The sequence below is a fragment of the Delphinapterus leucas genome, chromosome 4 (assembly GCF_059928025.1).
Source record: "Delphinapterus leucas isolate spDelLeu-1000000601 "Yukka" chromosome 4, BTC_Dleu_Yukka2, whole genome shotgun sequence".
NCBI lineage: Eukaryota > Metazoa > Chordata > Mammalia > Artiodactyla > Monodontidae > Delphinapterus > Delphinapterus leucas.
Genome location: NC_143132.1, coordinates 122,788,862 through 122,807,199, shown reverse-complemented (window position 1 = coordinate 122,807,199; position 18,338 = coordinate 122,788,862). Strand labels below are relative to the sequence as shown.

Sequence of the window (18,338 nt, the reverse complement as noted above, 5' to 3'; positions counted from 1 at the left end):
ATTATAGCAGCATATTCATTGAGCTCTAACAACTATTAGTGGTGACCTTCCTCCCTTCCTGCCTTCCCTGCTTCCTTCCTCACTCTCTCTTCAAGCCTCAATAACCCGGCCTAGACCTGGCAGTCAGGGTACGCGGAAGCAGCAACCGCAACAGCAACACTGGCACCGAAGGCGGCGGCGGCGGGGCCAGGTGGCTGCGCGGGGCTTGGGGGCGCTGCGGGGGCAGCGGGGGCAGCGGGGGCGGGGCCCGCGCCCTGACACACGTACCATTCGCTCAGGTCGGCGCTACGCGCCGCCACCACCGCCGAGGAGGCCACCGGGGGCTCGCGGCCGAAGTCCGACGAGGGCGACACGAGGGCAGACGGTGTGGCCGAGTCGTAGCCAGAGCTGGGCGGTGGCGGCGAGCGCCCGTGCACCTTCATGTGCTTACGCAGCGAGCTGGGGTGCGTGTAGCACTTGTCGCAGCCGCGCACTTTGCACGTGTAGGGCTTGTCACTCGTGTGCACGTGCGAGTGCTTCTTGCGGTCGCTGCTGTTGGCGAAGCGCCGCTCGCAGCCCTCGAACTCGCACCTGAAGGGCTTCTCCCCTGGTGGAGGCAACGCAGAGACATTAGTGCGCGTGGGCTGTGGCCCCGGCTCGGCCTCACTACCCTACCCCAATTTCTCTGCCATTTTTGGGAAGAGAGCCACCAAAAAATTCGGAAACCTCTTTCTCCGGCGCCGCAAGCCCGGCACCCCCTTTCCCCGCTCAGAGCGCGCCCCCTGAGCTCCCTCCTGCACGCCTCCCCCCTCCCCTTCTCCCGCCGGGACCTGGGGGGAGGGGACGGAGCAGGAGAAACAAAGACTCCATCTTAGTCGAGTTTCCTTCCTGGAAAATCCTGATCCACTCCGTTTGTTTTCCTCCAGATTTTCTCCACCTGGAGCCAGAAGCACCTTTGCCCGGAGAATAGAGTTGACTGAGGAACTCGCATCTGCTCAAAATTGCTGTTACAGCCAAATGCCTTTGCTCCCCACTCCCCGCCCAGCGGTCCACCCCAAACACATCCTGGCCCAAATTGTTTCTTAAAGTAGGTTTTGTGCAAACGCCAAAGCGATGGAATAATATCAGGATGCGCAGCCGATGCACACGGCATGTGCATGATGTGCATTCGTGCTGCAGGGAGAGGTACTCTGAGCAATTCACTTCAGACGCGATTTTTACGGGGACTAGAGCCCCCTCCCCCTTCCCCTCTACCCCCTGAGGGCAAACATTTAGCAGCATTCTTCAAATCTTGCCTAAACCTTCCGGGATCCCTCCAGATACTCGCGCCGGCAATAATATTTTATTACGCTGCTCCAGCGGCTTCCCGGAGACTCCGCCGCGGAGAGCCGGCTCTCCCAGTCCGAACTGACTGTGAGAGGCCGGGCGGCCTCCCTAGACCACCCATGGCCCACGGTCCGGTCTCCCCAGCCTGAGCCGAGAAACCGGCAAGGCAGGTTCTGCCCGGGCCAAGCGGGATCCGGGGCCATTCCCGCGATCGCACCCGTGGTCGCGGTGGCTTCAGGATGAGCGCAGCTTCTGCGATCAGGCGAGGCCTGGCTCCGCGGACCGGAGGGCAAGCGGGCAGCCGGGGTAGGCCCGGGAGGGGCTCTGATCAGTGGTGTGATGCCCTGTAGAGCCGCGGGAAGGCGCGAGCGCGCGCTAGGGTGGAAATATTGGCCGAGGACAGAGTCCCAAGCCGGGAGCTCACCGCCGGCTGGATTTGCTAGCGTGTGGGGGAGGAAAGGACCCCAAGAACCCGGAAGCCCAGGTTCCTCTGGAGTTGCAGATGCTAAAGGAAGGAGAGAAAGAAATGTCCGGGTGCTGCAACAAATGGATGCTACCGGGCGCCCTGGGTTGAGGGAGAGACTGCCAAGCGTCTGGCTAAGGAGGGAGAGATGCCCGGCTGGTGGAATGTTGCCTTTGGGGTTGCTTCTCCCACCGCTTCCAGGAAAGATGGGTGCTTTGGGGCAGGTTTGAATAAACAAAGCCCCTATTCCCGAGTCCTCTTGAGGCTTAGGTAAAGCCAGAGGTTTGCGCACAACCCTCGCCTCCGCACGGCACCGGGTTAGAGCCCAGGGCTCCTGCACTGCGCGGCCGCTGCGTCCTCCCGCTGCAGGAGTATTGTTCGTACAGTGGAACACTGGACAGTGCTGGCATCTGCCGTTTCTCGGCACAGCGGTACAGTTTTATTTAGAAAGATGCACAATAAACCCTATGTCCCTATGTGCCCCTCGTTTTCTCCCCTCTGATCCCTGTTAGCATCTGCAAAACTAAAACTTTTCTTCCTCCCTTCCTTCTGTCTTTTCTTTCTAAAATCACTTACAGGAATCATGTAATTCAGGACCTGCAAAAGAAATCAAGATCTGCTAAGACAACAGAGGAGAAATAGAATTTGAGGTTGATTGCCACCCCCCAAGTATCCCCCCCCCACACACATATCCCATCTTGTGAGCGCCTTGTTGGACATTCATGTAAAACAGAAACAATGATTTCGTTCCAGACGAGGTACTGAGGCAAAAAAAGCAGGGCACTGAAGGTGATATGGGCAGCCTGGAAGTTCCAAGGCCCCTGGGAGGCCAGGTGAGGCCGCGGCCCCGCGCCCTCCCGGCCTCTCCCCAGCAGCGGGAGGAGCCCCGGACTCCTCGCCTAACTCTGCGCACCCCCCGCCCCACCCAACACGCAGCCTCCCGCCCTCTCCCTCCCACCAGATCTGGGCGCTGAGCCCTAGGTGGGTGGGTGGATGGATGTGGAGAAGCAGGGTTGGGCCGGGACCCCGCAGCCCGCCCTGAGTAGCCTCGGCCTGAGGTTGAGTCCTAAAAGGCCCGGAGTCTCCTCCTAGAGCCTCAGCAGCCGCGAGAGGCCCTGACCCGGCCCGGCGCCAGGCCCGCCGGACAAAGTTGGCAGTGGCGGGGCGGTTCGAGTCGCGCCATTTTCTCGCACTTGTGGCTGGGCCGGGCTGTGCGAGCATTCCGCCCCGGCGCGGTCTCTTCTCCTCTGCCTCGGATCCCAGCCCTACCTCCCTCTACCGACTGCCTGGGAGAGTGGGGTGAGCCCGCAACACAGGGGTCCCGGGAAAGGCGGCAGGCCCGCGTCTCCCTTGCGGCGGCATCATTGTTCCGGGATTTCTGTGACCGCCGCAAAGCGAAAGCTTTCGGAGTGGGATCGGAGCCGCTGCCCCCGAAGCCAGGCCCTGGATTCAGATCCCAGAAAATCTCAACTCCTGAGAAAGCAGCCTATTCGCCGCTTCCGCGACTCGAGGAAATGAAACGCCATTAATATTTGAAAAGGCAATTATTTTCCTGTTGAATCGAGAACCGTCTTCATGAATAATTTGTAGTGAGGTCTATTGCCATTTGAGAAACATTTTGTTGTTGTTGTTTTCTCCTCTTTTCATTACTTAGGAGGAGGGTTTGAGGGAAACGCCCAAGCAGGAGAGGCTCTGTAGATTTTTTTTTTTTTTTTAACTCCGGTGATAATGAATCAGGACTGCCAGTGGAAAGGGAAAGGATGCACTTAGAATTCTGTTCTGAATAGACGCAAACCTGAGCCAGCTCGGGCGCACTGAACTTGATTCTCTGCTGTAGGTCGATTGCACTGAGAATTTAACCATTTTCTGCTTCACGGACTTCAAACAGTAGGCCGGCAAAGAGCAGTAAAAGTTTGTTTAAAACCCCCCTGTCATTAAAAATGAGTTCCTACTCTGGCTCAGGACTTCGAGTCTACCTTCGTGGTGCGGGCCGCCAGCTCAATGAATAGGGAGCCTGAGGGCGGCGATCTGGGTCTCACTTCTCTCCTTCTTCCCCTGGATAAAAATCGGAGGGAGGGAGGAGTGGGGGGACAAATGCTTGCGAGAGGTTGTGGGGGGAGGAATCCTGGAAACAGCTCAGAAAAACTATACATTTCCGAAATAAAGTAGGAGACTTAAAAGTGGACTTTAACCTGGCCTCCGAGTGTGCCAATGTCCTAGCCAGGGACCTTCCCCAAGACTGAAGGGTTTGGGCGGAGAAGGTGGGATTTAGCAAGCTTCTTTCCCGGGTAGTGCCAACCTGGGTGAGTTCTTTGACTCTAATAATTGAGGATGTTTTCACCAAGAATAGACGTGCGTAAGGCAGAGTGCCAGGGAGTAGAAGTGGGGCACCAAGCTGGAACTTATTTCATCCCCTCTGTCTCCCCCATCGGTCCCCTTCTCCCGCACCCAAAATGGAGGAGGGGAGATGTTGACTTCTTAAACTTTGAGGAAGCCAGGGCAAGAAAACCCTAGCTAAGAAGAATACAAACATCGGGCTGCTAAACTAATTAATGTAACTTCACAGGCTGTTCTGGGAAGTGTGAAAACTTTCTCCTTGCAATTGCATTAATTAGAGATGTTTCTGGCCAGAGGAGTTCAACTTTGCAGGCTTTTGAGAGGGCTCCTTTTCTTTCTGTTAACTAGAAGTAACAGATGTGGTTGACACATGTCCCCATTTCACTTAACAGCTCAGTAAATGACATTTAAGGTGAATGAGTCTCCTTGGGTCTCTGCTAAAGCAAAAGGGAGGGTTTGTGAAACGTCCCGAGTGTGGGTCGCCAAGGCTCCAAAACCGGGGCAAAATTAGCCCATGAGACCCTCAAATCCTAAAGAAGTCACTAAGGGCCTGGTGCGCTCTCCATTCAGGTGGCAGTCAGGTTGTCAGGCTGACTATTGGAAGAGTGTGCCTCACACAATTCCAAAGGGACAGGGAAAAATTAAATTGTTCCTATGTCTTTACAACTTTGGGGAACAGTGCCCTTTAAAATGCCTTAAAATCAAACTCCGTAAGCAGGGACCACACATTTGTACACACAGAAACCCAAGCATCCCCTTCCCAACCCCCAGAGCAGAAATCTCATACTATCCTTCCCACACACAGCCTCAGGAAACTTCTGTGATTCTAATTGAAGGGCATAATTAATATTTTATGAACTTGGCTCATGGAAACACCAAAATATCCCCCCTCCCCGCCCAGGTGGAACTTGAGGAAATCCAGCTCCGAGGGCCCAGAAGAGGCCCCCTGCCTCCCCAGAGGGTCCGAACGAGACAGACAGTGGCGAATACTGACCTGTGTGAGTTCTTTTGTGTATTTTGAGATTTTCTGATCTAGCAAAGACTTTGCCACACCCCGGGAAAGGACAAGGGAAGGGTTTCTCGCCCGTGTGCACGCGGATGTGATTTACAAGTTTGTATTTGGCTTTAAAGGGCTTGCCCTGGCGCGGACACTCCTCCCAGAAGCAGATGTGGTTACTCTGCTCAGGGCCTCCGACGTGCTCCACGGTGACGTGCGTGACCAGCTCGTGCATGGTGCTGAAAGTTTTGGAGCAGAGGTGCGGGGGTGCGGGGCCGTCGGCCGCCAGCCACTTGCAGATAAGCTCCTGTTTGATGGGCTGGCGCATGTAGCGGAAGAAGGCGCCGGGACCGTGGGGTGCGGCGAGGTTCATGGTCAGGTTCATGCCCCCGTAGTTATGCAGGGCTGCGGCAGCTGCCAGGGCGTCGCTGCGGGCCACAGGTCCCGGCGGGAAGGGTTCGGGCCGTGCGTACATGTCTCCGGGGAGCCCCAGACGCAGGAGTCCGTTCAAAGTGCAGCTAGGGGAGGCCTGGGGAGGCTGCTCGTGAAAGCCCGGTAACACCGAGGGGCTGGAGGCGGCAGCGAGCTGGGGGCCATGGTGTCCGGAGCTGCTACCTGTTGTTGAGACAAATAGCGCGAGTGAGAACGGGTGGCGAGGGCTGAGCGTCCTACCCGGCCCCAGGGGGCAGGCCCAGCCCAGCCGCACCACGGCCTCGGTGGTCAACGCCGGCACCGAAAGCCAGACTGCGGCGGCTGCGATCCGGGCGGACAACGCGAGGCCAAGCGCCTCCACCGCGGTCCGGATGGGCGGCTGTTCGGTAGAGCCCCCTGTCGCTTCATGAGCAGGAGAGTGATGGTGGCGGCGGGGTGGGTGGAAGGGGTAGTGGGGTGCGCAATGCTGAGGCTGTGGGTTGCTGGGTGCCCCTGGGCTCTGCTCCAAAGGGGTCCAACTGGCGCTCCGAGCGCGCTTTGGCGGCCAACTCCCCAAGGCCCTCGGGGCCGCGGCGCCCTGCGGGGGAGTGGAGGTGGGGGAAGTGGTGATGTTGTAGGTGGTGGTGGTGCCCAAGAGCCCCGGCCATATATACGAATTTCAGCGCCCAGCTCGGCTGGGAGAGGGAGGCCTGCTGCATCCCGGCCGGGACTCCCCGGAGCTCCTTAGGTCGGGGCGCTCACGCCACCGTCACCTGACAGCGGGGAGGGGAAAGAACAGCCATAGACAACTTCTGCAAAGTTCCCCCCCACCTCAAGTTTTGGGTTGTGACTTTTTTTTCTCCCTATCAGTCTTTAATGCCTACTTGAAATCCTGTATACTACAGAGGCAGCAGCGGGGCGCGTGAGATAGTGAATAGAGATTCGGGGCCGTGGTCCGGGCCCGCCGAGAGGAACAATCGCCTAAGTCGCCCATTGGCCCGCGTCCCGGTCCGACGTCAGCAATGACAGGCCCCTCTGCACGGGGACACACACACTCTCTCTCTCTCTCTCTCTCTCACACACACACACACACACACACACACAGTCACAACTGCTCCCGTTCCCCTCCCCACCCCCCAGCTCGCGCTTCTACTGCTCATGCGCTCTGACCCGGGCGCGGATTCTTTTCTCTACTCGTGAGCCCCTCCCCCTTCTCTCCCCGAAAGCTGGGTAGACCTGCTCTGCCTCGCCGCTCTTGGAAGTGAGCGGGGCTGGGTTATGCCTCCATTCCCCACGGCTTTGGGGAGGGGCGTTGCGCTGCACGTAAAGTCCTTCCGGGCAGACCGGACCCCCCAGCCCTGCTGGGGCCGATGGACAGCACCCGGAGCGCGGGGACTGCGGCCTGCTTCGGCAGCTTGTCCCGGGAGTCGGGAGGAGGCGAGGGCCGGGATCCTGGGAGGAAAGGCGGCTGCAGACTAGGAGGCCGGGAGCGGGGGCGATCCTAGGCTAACAGCCCTTGCGCCTAATTTTGTTTTCTCGCTTTTCCAAATTTTCTCGCGTCGCTCAGCTTTCTCGCTCTCGTTCTTTCTCTAGCTCTCGCTCTCAGTTACACGAAACCCCTGAGCACTCTTCGCCTTCCTACTTGGATCCTTTCTTCTCCCCTCCCCCTCTGTCTTCTCCCCACTTAGCCCTGCCGGCCCCTCCTCCCGGGTGCCTGGAGCGCCCAGAGACTGGCGGACCCAAGAATCTGGCCCTGGACCGAGCCCCAGGACTGGGCCGGAGACGGTGATGACCTGGGAGAGGCTAGCTTCGAACCCATACCGCCCTCCCAAGAGGGCCTAAGAATCCTTCCCGCCGCAAATCACACCGACCAGCGGGCGACGGGCCAAAGAAATAAAGGCGAGGGGAGCGCAGCGAGGCGGAGCGGGTCCCCACCCCAGGTCTCTCTCCCACTATCAAATTGCGGTCCTGAGCTCTGTACTCTGCCGCCGGGCGGAGCCTTTGGAAAAGGGAACTTAAGAATCGTTTCCACTTTGAGCTCCCTCTGGCCACTTGTTGCCCGCGGCCGGAATCTCTGTCTCTACTCGCTTGCCTAGAGCCGAGGCCACGTTTCCCGGCCCAGGCTGTGAGAGCGACCTCGGGCCACGGCCTCCTCTCGCGGGATGCCCTCCCGGGCTGCGGGTTCCTCTGTCTTGGGGTGGGGATCGGCCGGTGGAAGAAACCTTCAGTTCTGGACCAGCCGAGTGTGGCATAAACAGGGGGGAGTGTCCTTTGTTTGTGCCGACCGGCTAGGGCCGGCTGCATCGCCCGGCGATTTAAAGTGCTGCTGGCCCTCAAGCCTGCGTTGCACTCAGTAGCCGAAAATGCCAACCTAAGTTCTCTCGGGGCTCCCCGGCAGCCATAGAAAGTGCCCTCAAAGCAATGAAAGACTTGGGTTTTTAAGAGAAGTTTGAAGGATTGAGTAAAAGACCCCACTCCCCTAGCAGAGGTGAGAAGTTTGGACAGATTACAAGGAACTCTGATGAAGTTGATTGAGCTGCCCCAGCCATCTCCAGCACCAAGAACTATTCTTAAACATTTCCTGGTCAGTAAATAACGGTTTCTTTTAAATTTTTAAAAATAATTAACTTATTTATAATGGTTGGCAGATTCTTTGAGCCTTTCTTCATTTAATGCATTGTTCCTGGCTCAGTGCCGCAATTTAGCGAGGGATTAACTTCCACAACAATTTTCCTCGGCTTTGACAAGTCCAGGTCTTTTTGCTCCTCCGGCCGGAAGAGCTTAAGCAAGCTACCAATAGATGCTGAGTTAGCATTAAAAAAAAAAAAAAAAAAGTTGAAGGAGAGCATTTGACAGCTGAAGCCCTTCTGCTCTGGAAACCAAGGGCTTCCACACAGCAGTGTTGAGACTAGACTTGGAGGATTTGTCTCCTTTCTTGGCTTTCACCCTCTCCCACACTCTCGCTTTCTGCGGTTTATCCCTTTTGCCCACAGGTGCCTCCTCTCTGTTTTCCTGCCCTGTTTTCCCTTCTTCAAAGCGCTGGTTTCAAGGCTTCTCACCACGCAGGTGTCTTTTGAATGATACAGTTGTCTAGGCAAACCCATGAAGGGTTCTGAAAACAACAAAGACCAAAACAAAAAAACAAACCAGCATATTCCTCTTTGGGGCCCCTTGCCCAGCACTTTCTCCTAACCATTCATCAACATAGAACTTAGTCAACTCCTCCAGCAGCATTGAGGCCTAAGTGCTGGGGCACTGATGCAGTAGTCCAACAGTGAAAATATTTTCTTTCCCATCCGAAAGTTGGCAATCTACAACCTACTGTTCAGGATGTTTGTCAAAACTAACCATCTAATTTGGCTTCCATTAAAACTCTGATTTGCACAAAAACGAAGCACTTAATATATACACCGTGACCACACCCGCATCAAAAGCTTTGAATAACAGTACAGAACAGGAGTATTCAAGTTGTTTTAGGTTGTGGACCCTTTTGGAAACCTGGTGAAGCTAGTGAACTTTAATAGTCCTGTGCTTTTGCCCACACTCATAACAGAAGAAGAAGCTGTAACATTCCATTAGGAGGCGGCGAAAATAAAGATGCGTTTTTTCCCATCCAAATTTGTGGGAACCCCCGCCCCGAATTCTAAGCACTGACTCCACAGACTCCAGGGATAAGAAGCAGAAGTTATATACAATAGACTGTTACTGCACTACAGTCTCTCTTGATAAGTTTACCCTTGAAAAGCTTTGAACATGTGTATGGCTTTTTGTGCCAACAGTGAAAGGGCAGATACATCTGATTCAGCCAAATTCACCGACAGTAACCTGGCCCCATGGAGCTCCTTCCCAGATGCAGACTTCTTTTGAAGCACTGAAAACATCTGGACCCATCCTGGGTAGATGCTTCTTGAATAGTCAGGGGTCAGTTGACCTAAGGTCGCTAAGGTTACCTAATCTTTGCAAGTGCCTTGGAGCCACGTGGTTCACACCTTGGTTGGCTGAACACAGCAATGGGACCAAGCATTCTCCCAGAGGGACATTTCCTCAGGGACAGAGATAGGGAGAAAAAAAAGCCATTTTACTCACTAATATTTATAAACAGGGAACTTTGGGTGATTACATAAGGGTCTTCAAGGCGTATCTCTGAAATAAGCCCCAAAGCAGTATCCAGCTAATCACAGATGACAGATGGGGCACCGATGTCAGTGAGGCATATTTTAGCTTTCAGGGCCATTCCTTTGAGTCTTCCAGTGCCCAGGTAGCAAGGATTCCAGGTTTCATTGACTATTCATTGGGCAGGCTAAGTAGTGGTGTCCCTCAGTGGTGCTCAGAATTTTTCTTTCAAAAGTTATCTCACCACACTTACCCCTAATACCAAATGTTTGGCTGAAGCATTCTATTCCTAACCATGCTGGGGGTTATAGCATTTCTGCTTGATTTGCAGGAAAAAAAAAAAGATACATTTGCAGCTCAGAGATCTTCAGCAGAGTTTCAAGAACCACTGGGGGTTTTCATGGGGGCCTATTTGGAGCAAGTTCCACCACCAGACTCCAAACATCCCTCCAGACCTCGAAATCATGCCCTAAGCACCTTTGTTTACCCAAGCTGTGACAAAGAAACATCATAAAATAAAGTGATTTCCTAGTCCTGCTGTATAGAAATATATTTGGTGGCCCTACCATCTGTTATAGCTCCTCATATCACTGGCTTAAGTGGGGGAATGTCTGACTTCCCTTCCTTGGAAAGGAAACAATGCGGGAGATTTCAGATCAATAGCTGGGATATTTTTTCCATTTTCATCTTTTCAACAATGCTAAATGATGATTATCTTGTTGCAGCTTATGCCCGAGCCAGGATCCCAGAAGCTGAGGGCCACTGCACAAAGCCTGGCCAAGCACAAATCTTGTTGCCTGAATATTGCGCATCTAGGTCTGCAGTCACTTGTTCAATCCTTTCTTCCCTGTTTCTGGCCAGGGTACCATCCAAAATAAGGGGGCAAATCCCTTCGTAGGCTATTCACAGACAGAATTCAAGATTCCTCCAGTGAGAGGTTGTCTCTAGTCTTGCGGGAGAGAAAAATAACAACTTAAGCCCCAGGAGCCTTCCGTTGGTCCATGCCCACATCGTACAGAGGAGAAGGGGTCTGTCAGGATTTTGAAGATAAAGGAAGATATTCCTCCCCTCTTCTATGGAAGTTTGGGCTTTAATCATCATTAATGGAAGTACGTATGAAAGAAACTATGCTTGGATAAAATGTAATTTCGCAGCGAACCATCATTTGACAACTGATTAAGAAACATTGTTAAAGGATCTTCCAGACCAGCACTGAGGAATTAAAACAACGGAATTTACATAATAACCACATCTCTCTAGAGAATTTGCCATCAAATCATCCCAAAATAATAGAAGAGAGTCATTTCCTAAGTTGTCCATTTAACTTTTATTAAGAAGGTTGCATTTCCTACCAACAAGGGAATACCTTGGAGGCAACCATCAGCTGGTGGTGTAGTTGAAATGAGGGAAACTAGATGCCTGAAAGGGGAAACACCCAACCCTAAATCATATGCTTATTCTAAATGGAATATTAAATTAAATTCTTCACAATGAAGGTATTCCTGACAGAGCGGCTGTCAGTCACTCCCTGTTCAGACACCACATTGTGGGAACATCGTGGCTGCCACATTGCGGAAGGCTGGTGTCCCTGGTAAAGATGATGCATATCATGTAAACCCCATCACCAAGATCAAAGTCTGCTCCTTTCATGTAAGCCAATACATGTCAAACCTCATTCCAATCAAATCGTCCGGAAATGAATTCAAGATGAATATGTCATAGAATAATGTGACAGTGGAACTGCAGAAGGTCAGGGGTGGTTGTTTCAATGAGAGAGTCGTCAAATATTAATTCTAGAATGTCCAGATGAGTAGACATTGAGGGGGATTAGCTGGCTGCTGGTGGGACGTTGTGTCGCTGATTTGTGTGCAAATGCATCAAACACCAAGGTGTTGTTCTAAGTTTCATTGGAATTCAAGAAACACCCCCAAACTCACAACCAACATAACCAAAAGGCCAAAAAAAAAAAAACCATACAAAAATAACTTCCTACTTAAAAAATAACTTCAGCAAACCAATATTCAAAAGAGGATATTAACTTACTCGACTCTTTCAGGGCGTTTCGGTAAAGCCGCATTCGTTTCCTCATCACCAAAGAAGTCTTGTATCTCATTTTCTGACTTTGAGCCTGTTTGGGAAGAAAAGAGAGACAGTCACTAGTTAAACGATTTCCTACATGCTCGTATGGCAAGACTGTGTGGTCTGAATGTATGAGTGAAAGAAAGTGTTGGTCTGAAGATCTTTTCAGTGTTTTCTTTGACTATTTTCAAATTTGGAAGTGAAAGAAGAGTCTTCTGCTGGGAACTACCCGTATTTACTGCAAAATAATATATCCTGGTTGATAAAAAAATATTAAAAATCATCATTTCCCAGCTAGATTTTTATCCGTAACTTATTTGTGGATCTCCCTTACAGGTAGAGTTAAGCACACTTTCGGTCAGTCAGTGTTCAAAGGTCTCTCACTCCAGAATTTAAACTTTTTAATCTGAGAAGCCCCCATCATTTTCTTTAAGTTCATTAATTAATTGAGTTTAGTGAGAAGGGGGGCTGGGTGTCCTCTGGGAGGTTAGCAGGTTAAAAATTGAGTTGTAAGTGTTGGAACTGATAGGAGAGTAATTTCTTTGCAGGCGTGTAGCTCCTGTTGTGCCCAAGGTGGTGTGGAATCCCCTAACCCTTGCATGGCTTCCACCCCCTCACCCATCTGGAAGCCATCGCAGTTGGTTTTTGAAAGTGAATATAAAATTCACCAGTTTGGGGTGGGGGGATATTATTTCTATCAATTGGTCCTGGCTGTCCACATTTTTTAGTTAAGCAGCTTAGAAATAACCCACCCCCACCCCCAAAATATTTGCATTCCTTATCAAATTCACTTTTTGGATAGAGCTATCCAGCCTTTGGTCACCTTAAAACCTTAAACTCATCTTGGGGACTTCTGCATCTGTCAGGCAAGGCTGAAGGCAGTGGAACAGCCAAACAGAGGCGGTTCACCCAGCCCCAAACCTCAATCTGGCCTAGAAAGACAAACAGCCATTGAAAAGGTCTCAGGCTGGACAAACACAGCAAGCTCTCTGTCAATGAGGACGTCTGCCTGTCTTGACACTCCAGCCCACAGAACAAGCAGTTGTTTAACTTGTTGAACCACAGGCCAAATCCAAGTGGGCCTCTGCTATCTCAAAGACTTTCCAGTTCTCTATGCTCAAAGATCTCTTTCTCTCTCCCTCAACCGCCAACCCGGGCTTGAACTAGCTTAGGTATTTTCACCTTTCACTCCCCCTTCTTTTCTGGGTCCAAGCCTGAGGGGTGGGAGTAGGGGTTTAGACTCACCTTTTCCCAGAGGGTTTTATTTATTTTCGATTCTTTCTAACCAAAAGGCATCTGTCCCCAAAGGTAATAAGCTCCTTCCCGCACAAATCAGGAAAGAAAGAAAGCCCAAGTTTGCATTCCTACAGAAGGGCAGCGTGCGGGGTGTCCTTGCTCTAAAATTTCCTCATGGCAGGATGTCTGGCACAGGAAAAGTCCTGGTTGGTTGGAACTAATAGAATTTACTTTTTTGCTTCAGAGGGAAATGGGTGTGAGTTTCCCTAAAGAACTCTGTCCACACCTACAATGCTGCTCGAGCCCTCCCTTCAAGAGGCCTGGGTCCCTTCTATCCCCAGGTCCTGACAGTCTTTTGTGCATTATAAACCCACAGGCATGCAAACAAATGTCTCAGAGGCTGGACTTCAGGCAACTGGGACCAACCTTAAGCTGCTCCTGTAGCAGCTCCATCACCGGCCTGTGCATGGAACCTGGGTAAATATCTTCTCCTTTGGTTCAAACTCTGACCCCACTTAGCAAGCCAGTCATCTCGCTGAAGGAGGGGTGAGAGAATCTAGGAGCAGCCCCTGGGCCCCTGGACCTGAGATCCTTGCCAACCCAGGGATATAAAAGCCCTGAAAATGTTCAGCTTGGTTTTCCCCGAAAGATTGTTCCTGACTTGTCTCCTCACACCAGCCCTGGGCACTGAATCACCAGTCAGGAGCACAACCTGGGGACTTATTGGAATCTGCCTTCTTTCCCTTGAGACAAGAAAAGGGTGCCAATGAGCTTCAGTAATTGATCGTGCTGGGGGAGAGCTATGAAAGTGGGCCAGTGGGTACAGGCAAAAGACATCATTTTTCTTTGGGGGGAACACCAAGCCTGCACATTGTGGGGTCGCCCTAACAGGCGCAGGCCTGCCCAAGGTCAGAGGTCATCTTCAGCCTGCTTCCCAAGCCAGCGACTTCAGTCCCTGAGACTTCCCCACTGCTCCACACAGATTAAGCCGCAGGAGCGCCGGCAAAGGCATGTCCGCCTCTCGGCCACAGCTCGGCCGGCGGGGCGGGTGCAGAGCAGGGGCCCTGCAGGCTGTCTGGGAGCTCCCTGGCTAAAGGCAAAACGGCTCCGGCCTCTTCCCGTGGCCTGCTGTCGCCAGCTGCACCCGGAACCTCCCTGGCTCCCCTTCATCAGGCCCTCAAACACCAGGAATTTGGGCTGTGAGGCTGGGTTGTGCGACGGCCTTTTCTCATTCTTCTGTTCCCTAGAGGGAAAAGCTGAGGTTCCCCCAGCTGGGGCCTGAAGACTGGGCGACCTCCGTGTGCCCAGAGTAGAATCTGCGTTAGTGGGTCGCTTGAAAGACCAGCCTGGACATTTAACCATCCCTTTGAACACCCCCCCCCAACACACAAACCGCCGGCGGCCAGACAGAGGAAGGGAACATGGTGCCTCTTCGCAGGTCGCTCTGAGGCCAATGCTGTCGGAAAAGGGGTAGAAATATGACCTTGCGATCCAAAGGGAGTTTCCTGCAGACGGTGCAGGCCAAGTTCCAGCCCCTCCAACGCCCCTTCTCCATTCCAAAGACCTTGCTGGCTCCCAGATGTCCCCATGGACCATTCATCAACCCCAAACTTTCCCTTTGGGGCAGTTCTAGCTTTGTTTCACAGCCTCACTCTGTTCCCGCCCCACTTGTCCCTAATTTCCAGGGCCTCCATGTGCCTAGGGTAGTGGCCAGAATCCCAGGTAGCTGCGGCCTTCTCCTTTGAGAGCCAGTCGTAGCCCTCTTTTGCATCCGGGAGAAAGAAAGTCAAATCCCAAACCCACAGCCCGCCGCGCGCAGAGAGCGGGTCCCAGCGGTCAGCGTCCTGAGGCAGGACCAGACTGCAAGAAGGCGAGGATGCGGGCCCCGCAGCTGACCCAGCCGGCATCCCCAGTCAGGAAGCGGTGGAGAAGCTCCATCATCTTGCTGCCAGCCGGGGTAACTTGGCTCCTTTGACCCTGGAGAGGGGAAGCCGTGTCTTTCCCTGCCATCCTCGCGGGGGCAGGACGGAGAAGCAGTCTGCAGGGGCCCCCTCCTGCGCGGGCCCAGCTCACTCGGGGCGAGGGAAGCTCTGGGCCACGACTCCCCTTCTTGGGCCAACGGTGGGGCACCCAGGCGATTTACAAAGAGGGGAGGGAAGGCGGGCAGGCAACAAGCTGCCCTTGGTCCGCGTGCCAGTGGGAGCCCCATTCGTCCCCCTTGCACCGCCCCCCAGAAGAAGGGATGGACTCATCTCCAGCGTAGCCTCTCGGCGGAAGGGCCCCCTCCTCCCCTCAGTGTCAGCGGGGTGGGGCCTGTACCCACGGTTGGGGGGCTGCGGAGGGAGGGGATGGGGGAAAAATCTAGCTGGGCCTCTTACCCCAGTGGGGTTTGGGTGCCTCCTACCCCGCTGCTGGGGGTACAGGTCCGGTCTGTCTGCCCCCCGGACTCACGCACTTACCCCACTCCACCTGTTGCCGGGATCGCCTCATTTCTGCACATCACTTTGAGGTGCCTGAGGGGGACCACAAAACCCTCCAAGCCTCTCTTTTGTGGTTCCAGCGAGGCGGGCATCTTTCATTTCTCCTTTTCCAGCTTTCGGGAAGCAGTTAGGGAATGTATGATGAAGCAGAAATGAGCCGTCAGGATGATATTTTAATGGCTTATATGTCACGTTGGTGCATGTGGCTTTGAACTGGAGCCGCTTGCGTTTCCTGCAGAGAGCGCCGCAAATCCCACTTGATAACTTCTACAACCCACAACTTTTTTTTTCTCACATTCACTCTTACTCTGTATATTTGGACGCGTTTCCTAAAAATACCCTCTTGTCAACGTTCCCCTTGGATATTCCACAAACAGGAGAGGAGAGGACTGATTTTTCTTTTTTGAAGAATTATTTTCCCTCTCCCCCTCCCAACGGCGTCTACCCTTCTCCCCTCAGGTCCCCTCCCTTGTTTTTTTTTTTTTTTTTTTTTTAAAGGCAGGAGAGGTGGGTTCAAGATTTGTTCTCCCTGGTGAAAGCAGTACAGCCTCTAGAGAAAGCTTCTCCTTGCAGATAAGATTTTTACAACTGCAGTGGAGACAGGATCCAAATTTCCCTTGTAGGCAGCAGAAAAGACTCTGAGTGGCTCCGATATATCTTTTTAAAAAACAAAGTATATAACAGTATTTTTTTAAAACCGCCCCTCAAGCCCCATCCCTTTGCCTTCATTCCCCCATCCTTGTTCCCCTCAAAGCTGGCAGGGAATTCGGGGGCTGCTGCACTCAGACTTGTTGCTGGGGACCGAACATTTGATATTGTTTTTCTTTCTCAAATTTCTATTTCCCAGCACAACAAGCGCAAATGCTCAGCCAGTTTCCTTCAGACACCAGGAAACCATCCCAGCTAACAGAAGTCCAGTTTTGAGCAGGGAGAGCCCAGGGAAAGGGCAGCTCAGCTCGCCAGCCCCAAGCGAGAATCTAGTCGATGAAAAGACCAGAAAGCCAGAAAGGAGGACAGGCCGACGCTGACCCTGCCTTCTTCCAGCCTGTGCAGCCCGAACAGGCGACTGGGCAAAAAATGTTCATTTTCATTTTCCTCTCGCCCAGGCACTGGTGAGTTTCCTAACGGGGCCGCCTGTGAAAGGATGAGTTGAGGTCTCTTTGTCTGAGAAAAGAGTTTAGGGCTGTGATTCAGCTGCAAAGAAGCCAAATGAAGTTAGAAACAAAGGGCAAATTGAAGGATTCCGACTCTTGGCTTTTTGTGTTTTCCTTACTAGAAAATAATTAGACCTAATGAATATGCAGACGCTTCAGCTAAACCCTCGGCCTGGGCTGCTGGGTTTTAAACAGAGCTGCGGAGAAATGCAACCTTCATCCCCCAACCCCCCGCATCCTCATGCATTTTTTGAAATGCATAAATGTTGCTCGCCTTAATTGATTGAGTCACAGGGATTTTTTTTCCTGCTTTTAAGTGCCATACTCCTCTACCTTTCAACAATCATTTTAATATATAGTCAATGGCTCTTTGTGGACGGGACAAAAAGCAACTACGCGCAGTTGTTGAATAGACTTTGCGCTGGGCAAAGACAGGTTAATCGAGGGCCGCATCGCGAAAACAAGCGAGTGTTGTATGTTTGCACTGAATCCAAATGTCTGCATTTTCCTAACTAAATCAAAGGGAGTGTTATTTCTTTTTCTGCTCACTCATCTGAAGGTAAGTAAATTTTCTCTGGCGATCAAAAGCCTGGTCGGCAACAAAGACCGCGCCCGCTTTTTCCACCGTCCTGGTGTGGTGAGTTGCGGAATTTCAATAACTGTGACAAGGGTGACTGATTTGTGAACTAGAAAAGGTTTGAATGTCACAAAATTTACATTGGTCCTATCTATCGCAGATTTAAATACCAAAAAAAGTATTCGGGGATTTCTAGGGAGCTTTGGGCAGTCCTGAAGAACAATGGCGTGTTGGGAAATTTACAGTTTTACCTGAATGAAAGGGGCCAGGGTTGGGAACAGGAGTGCAGAGAGAAGGGTTAGTGGGGGCAGACACGGGAGACTAGGGAAAAGGGAGAAAAGAAAAGAATAACACAGGAAAGGAAAAAAAAAATCGGCAACAATGTTTTCAATTTGCTAAAAAAAAAACCCCCACACAAAAACAAAAAACCCTGAACCTGGAAAGTTGGAGCTCTCATCCACCTGTGCTTATTTTTTGGGGGGAGGAGGGAGCAGGAAGTCTGATTGATTTGATAACAGTGAGAAAATCGAGGCAACCGGTTATCCTCAGAAATCACATTTCTGGTAAAGAGAAAGTGGTGTGTGCCTGTGTGCTCCCGAGATCTTAAATTATAAACAGGAGGGGGACGAAGCAAGAGGGAAGCGAACTTCAAACGGAGCAAATAACAAAAGCCTCCTTTGCTGCCCTTCAAGGCGGGGACAGGGGGAAAGAAAGAAAAGAAAGTTGCTGAATCGGGACATTCTGGAAGTGCCTTAGCTGTGTTTACCAGCCCCATCCCCGCCTCCTGTTCTCGGAGACGCCCGAAGTCGCTAATCGCTCAGCTAAGAGCAGGTCTGAAGAAGGACAAGATAGAGAAAGAGAGATAGAGAGGGAAAGGGAGAGGGATACGGATAAAGAGGAGAGAGAATGTGTATGACTGCGAAAAGGAAAAGAAATCGTGGCAAAAATTTTTTTCCATGAGAAGAGGGGAAAAATTTGGCTAAAAAAAAAGTTGCTACTCCTGGCAGCCCTGTTTGTCAAAAGGGGATGTCAAGCGCTTTACAATACCTGGGATTGATGAGGCGGGCGGGCCAATGAAAGGCGCGCGGCGCCTCGGCGCGCCCTCCGTTGGCGCGGCGGCTGCGGGCGGGGGGAGCGCGGGCACACCAATGGGCGCTCGCGTCGGCAGCACGTGACGCCTCCCCCT

General features: G+C 52.4%; 1 protein-coding gene across 1 annotated transcript; it reads right to left on the bottom strand.

The window, feature by feature from the left end:
- Window positions 1–110: 110 nt before the first annotated feature.
- Window positions 111–14,579, bottom strand: ZIC4 (Zic family zinc finger 4). The gene is made up of 4 exons (XM_022582714.3): window positions 14,425–14,579; window positions 11,670–11,754; window positions 5,100–5,717; window positions 111–586 (listed from the first exon to the last, which is right to left on the bottom strand). Exons 1-4 carry the CDS (start codon window positions 14,539–14,541, stop codon window positions 111–113), a joined length of 1,296 nt encoding a protein of 431 aa, XP_022438422.2. The 5' UTR covers window positions 14,542–14,579.
- Between the last annotated feature and the right edge of the window lie 3,759 nt (window positions 14,580–18,338).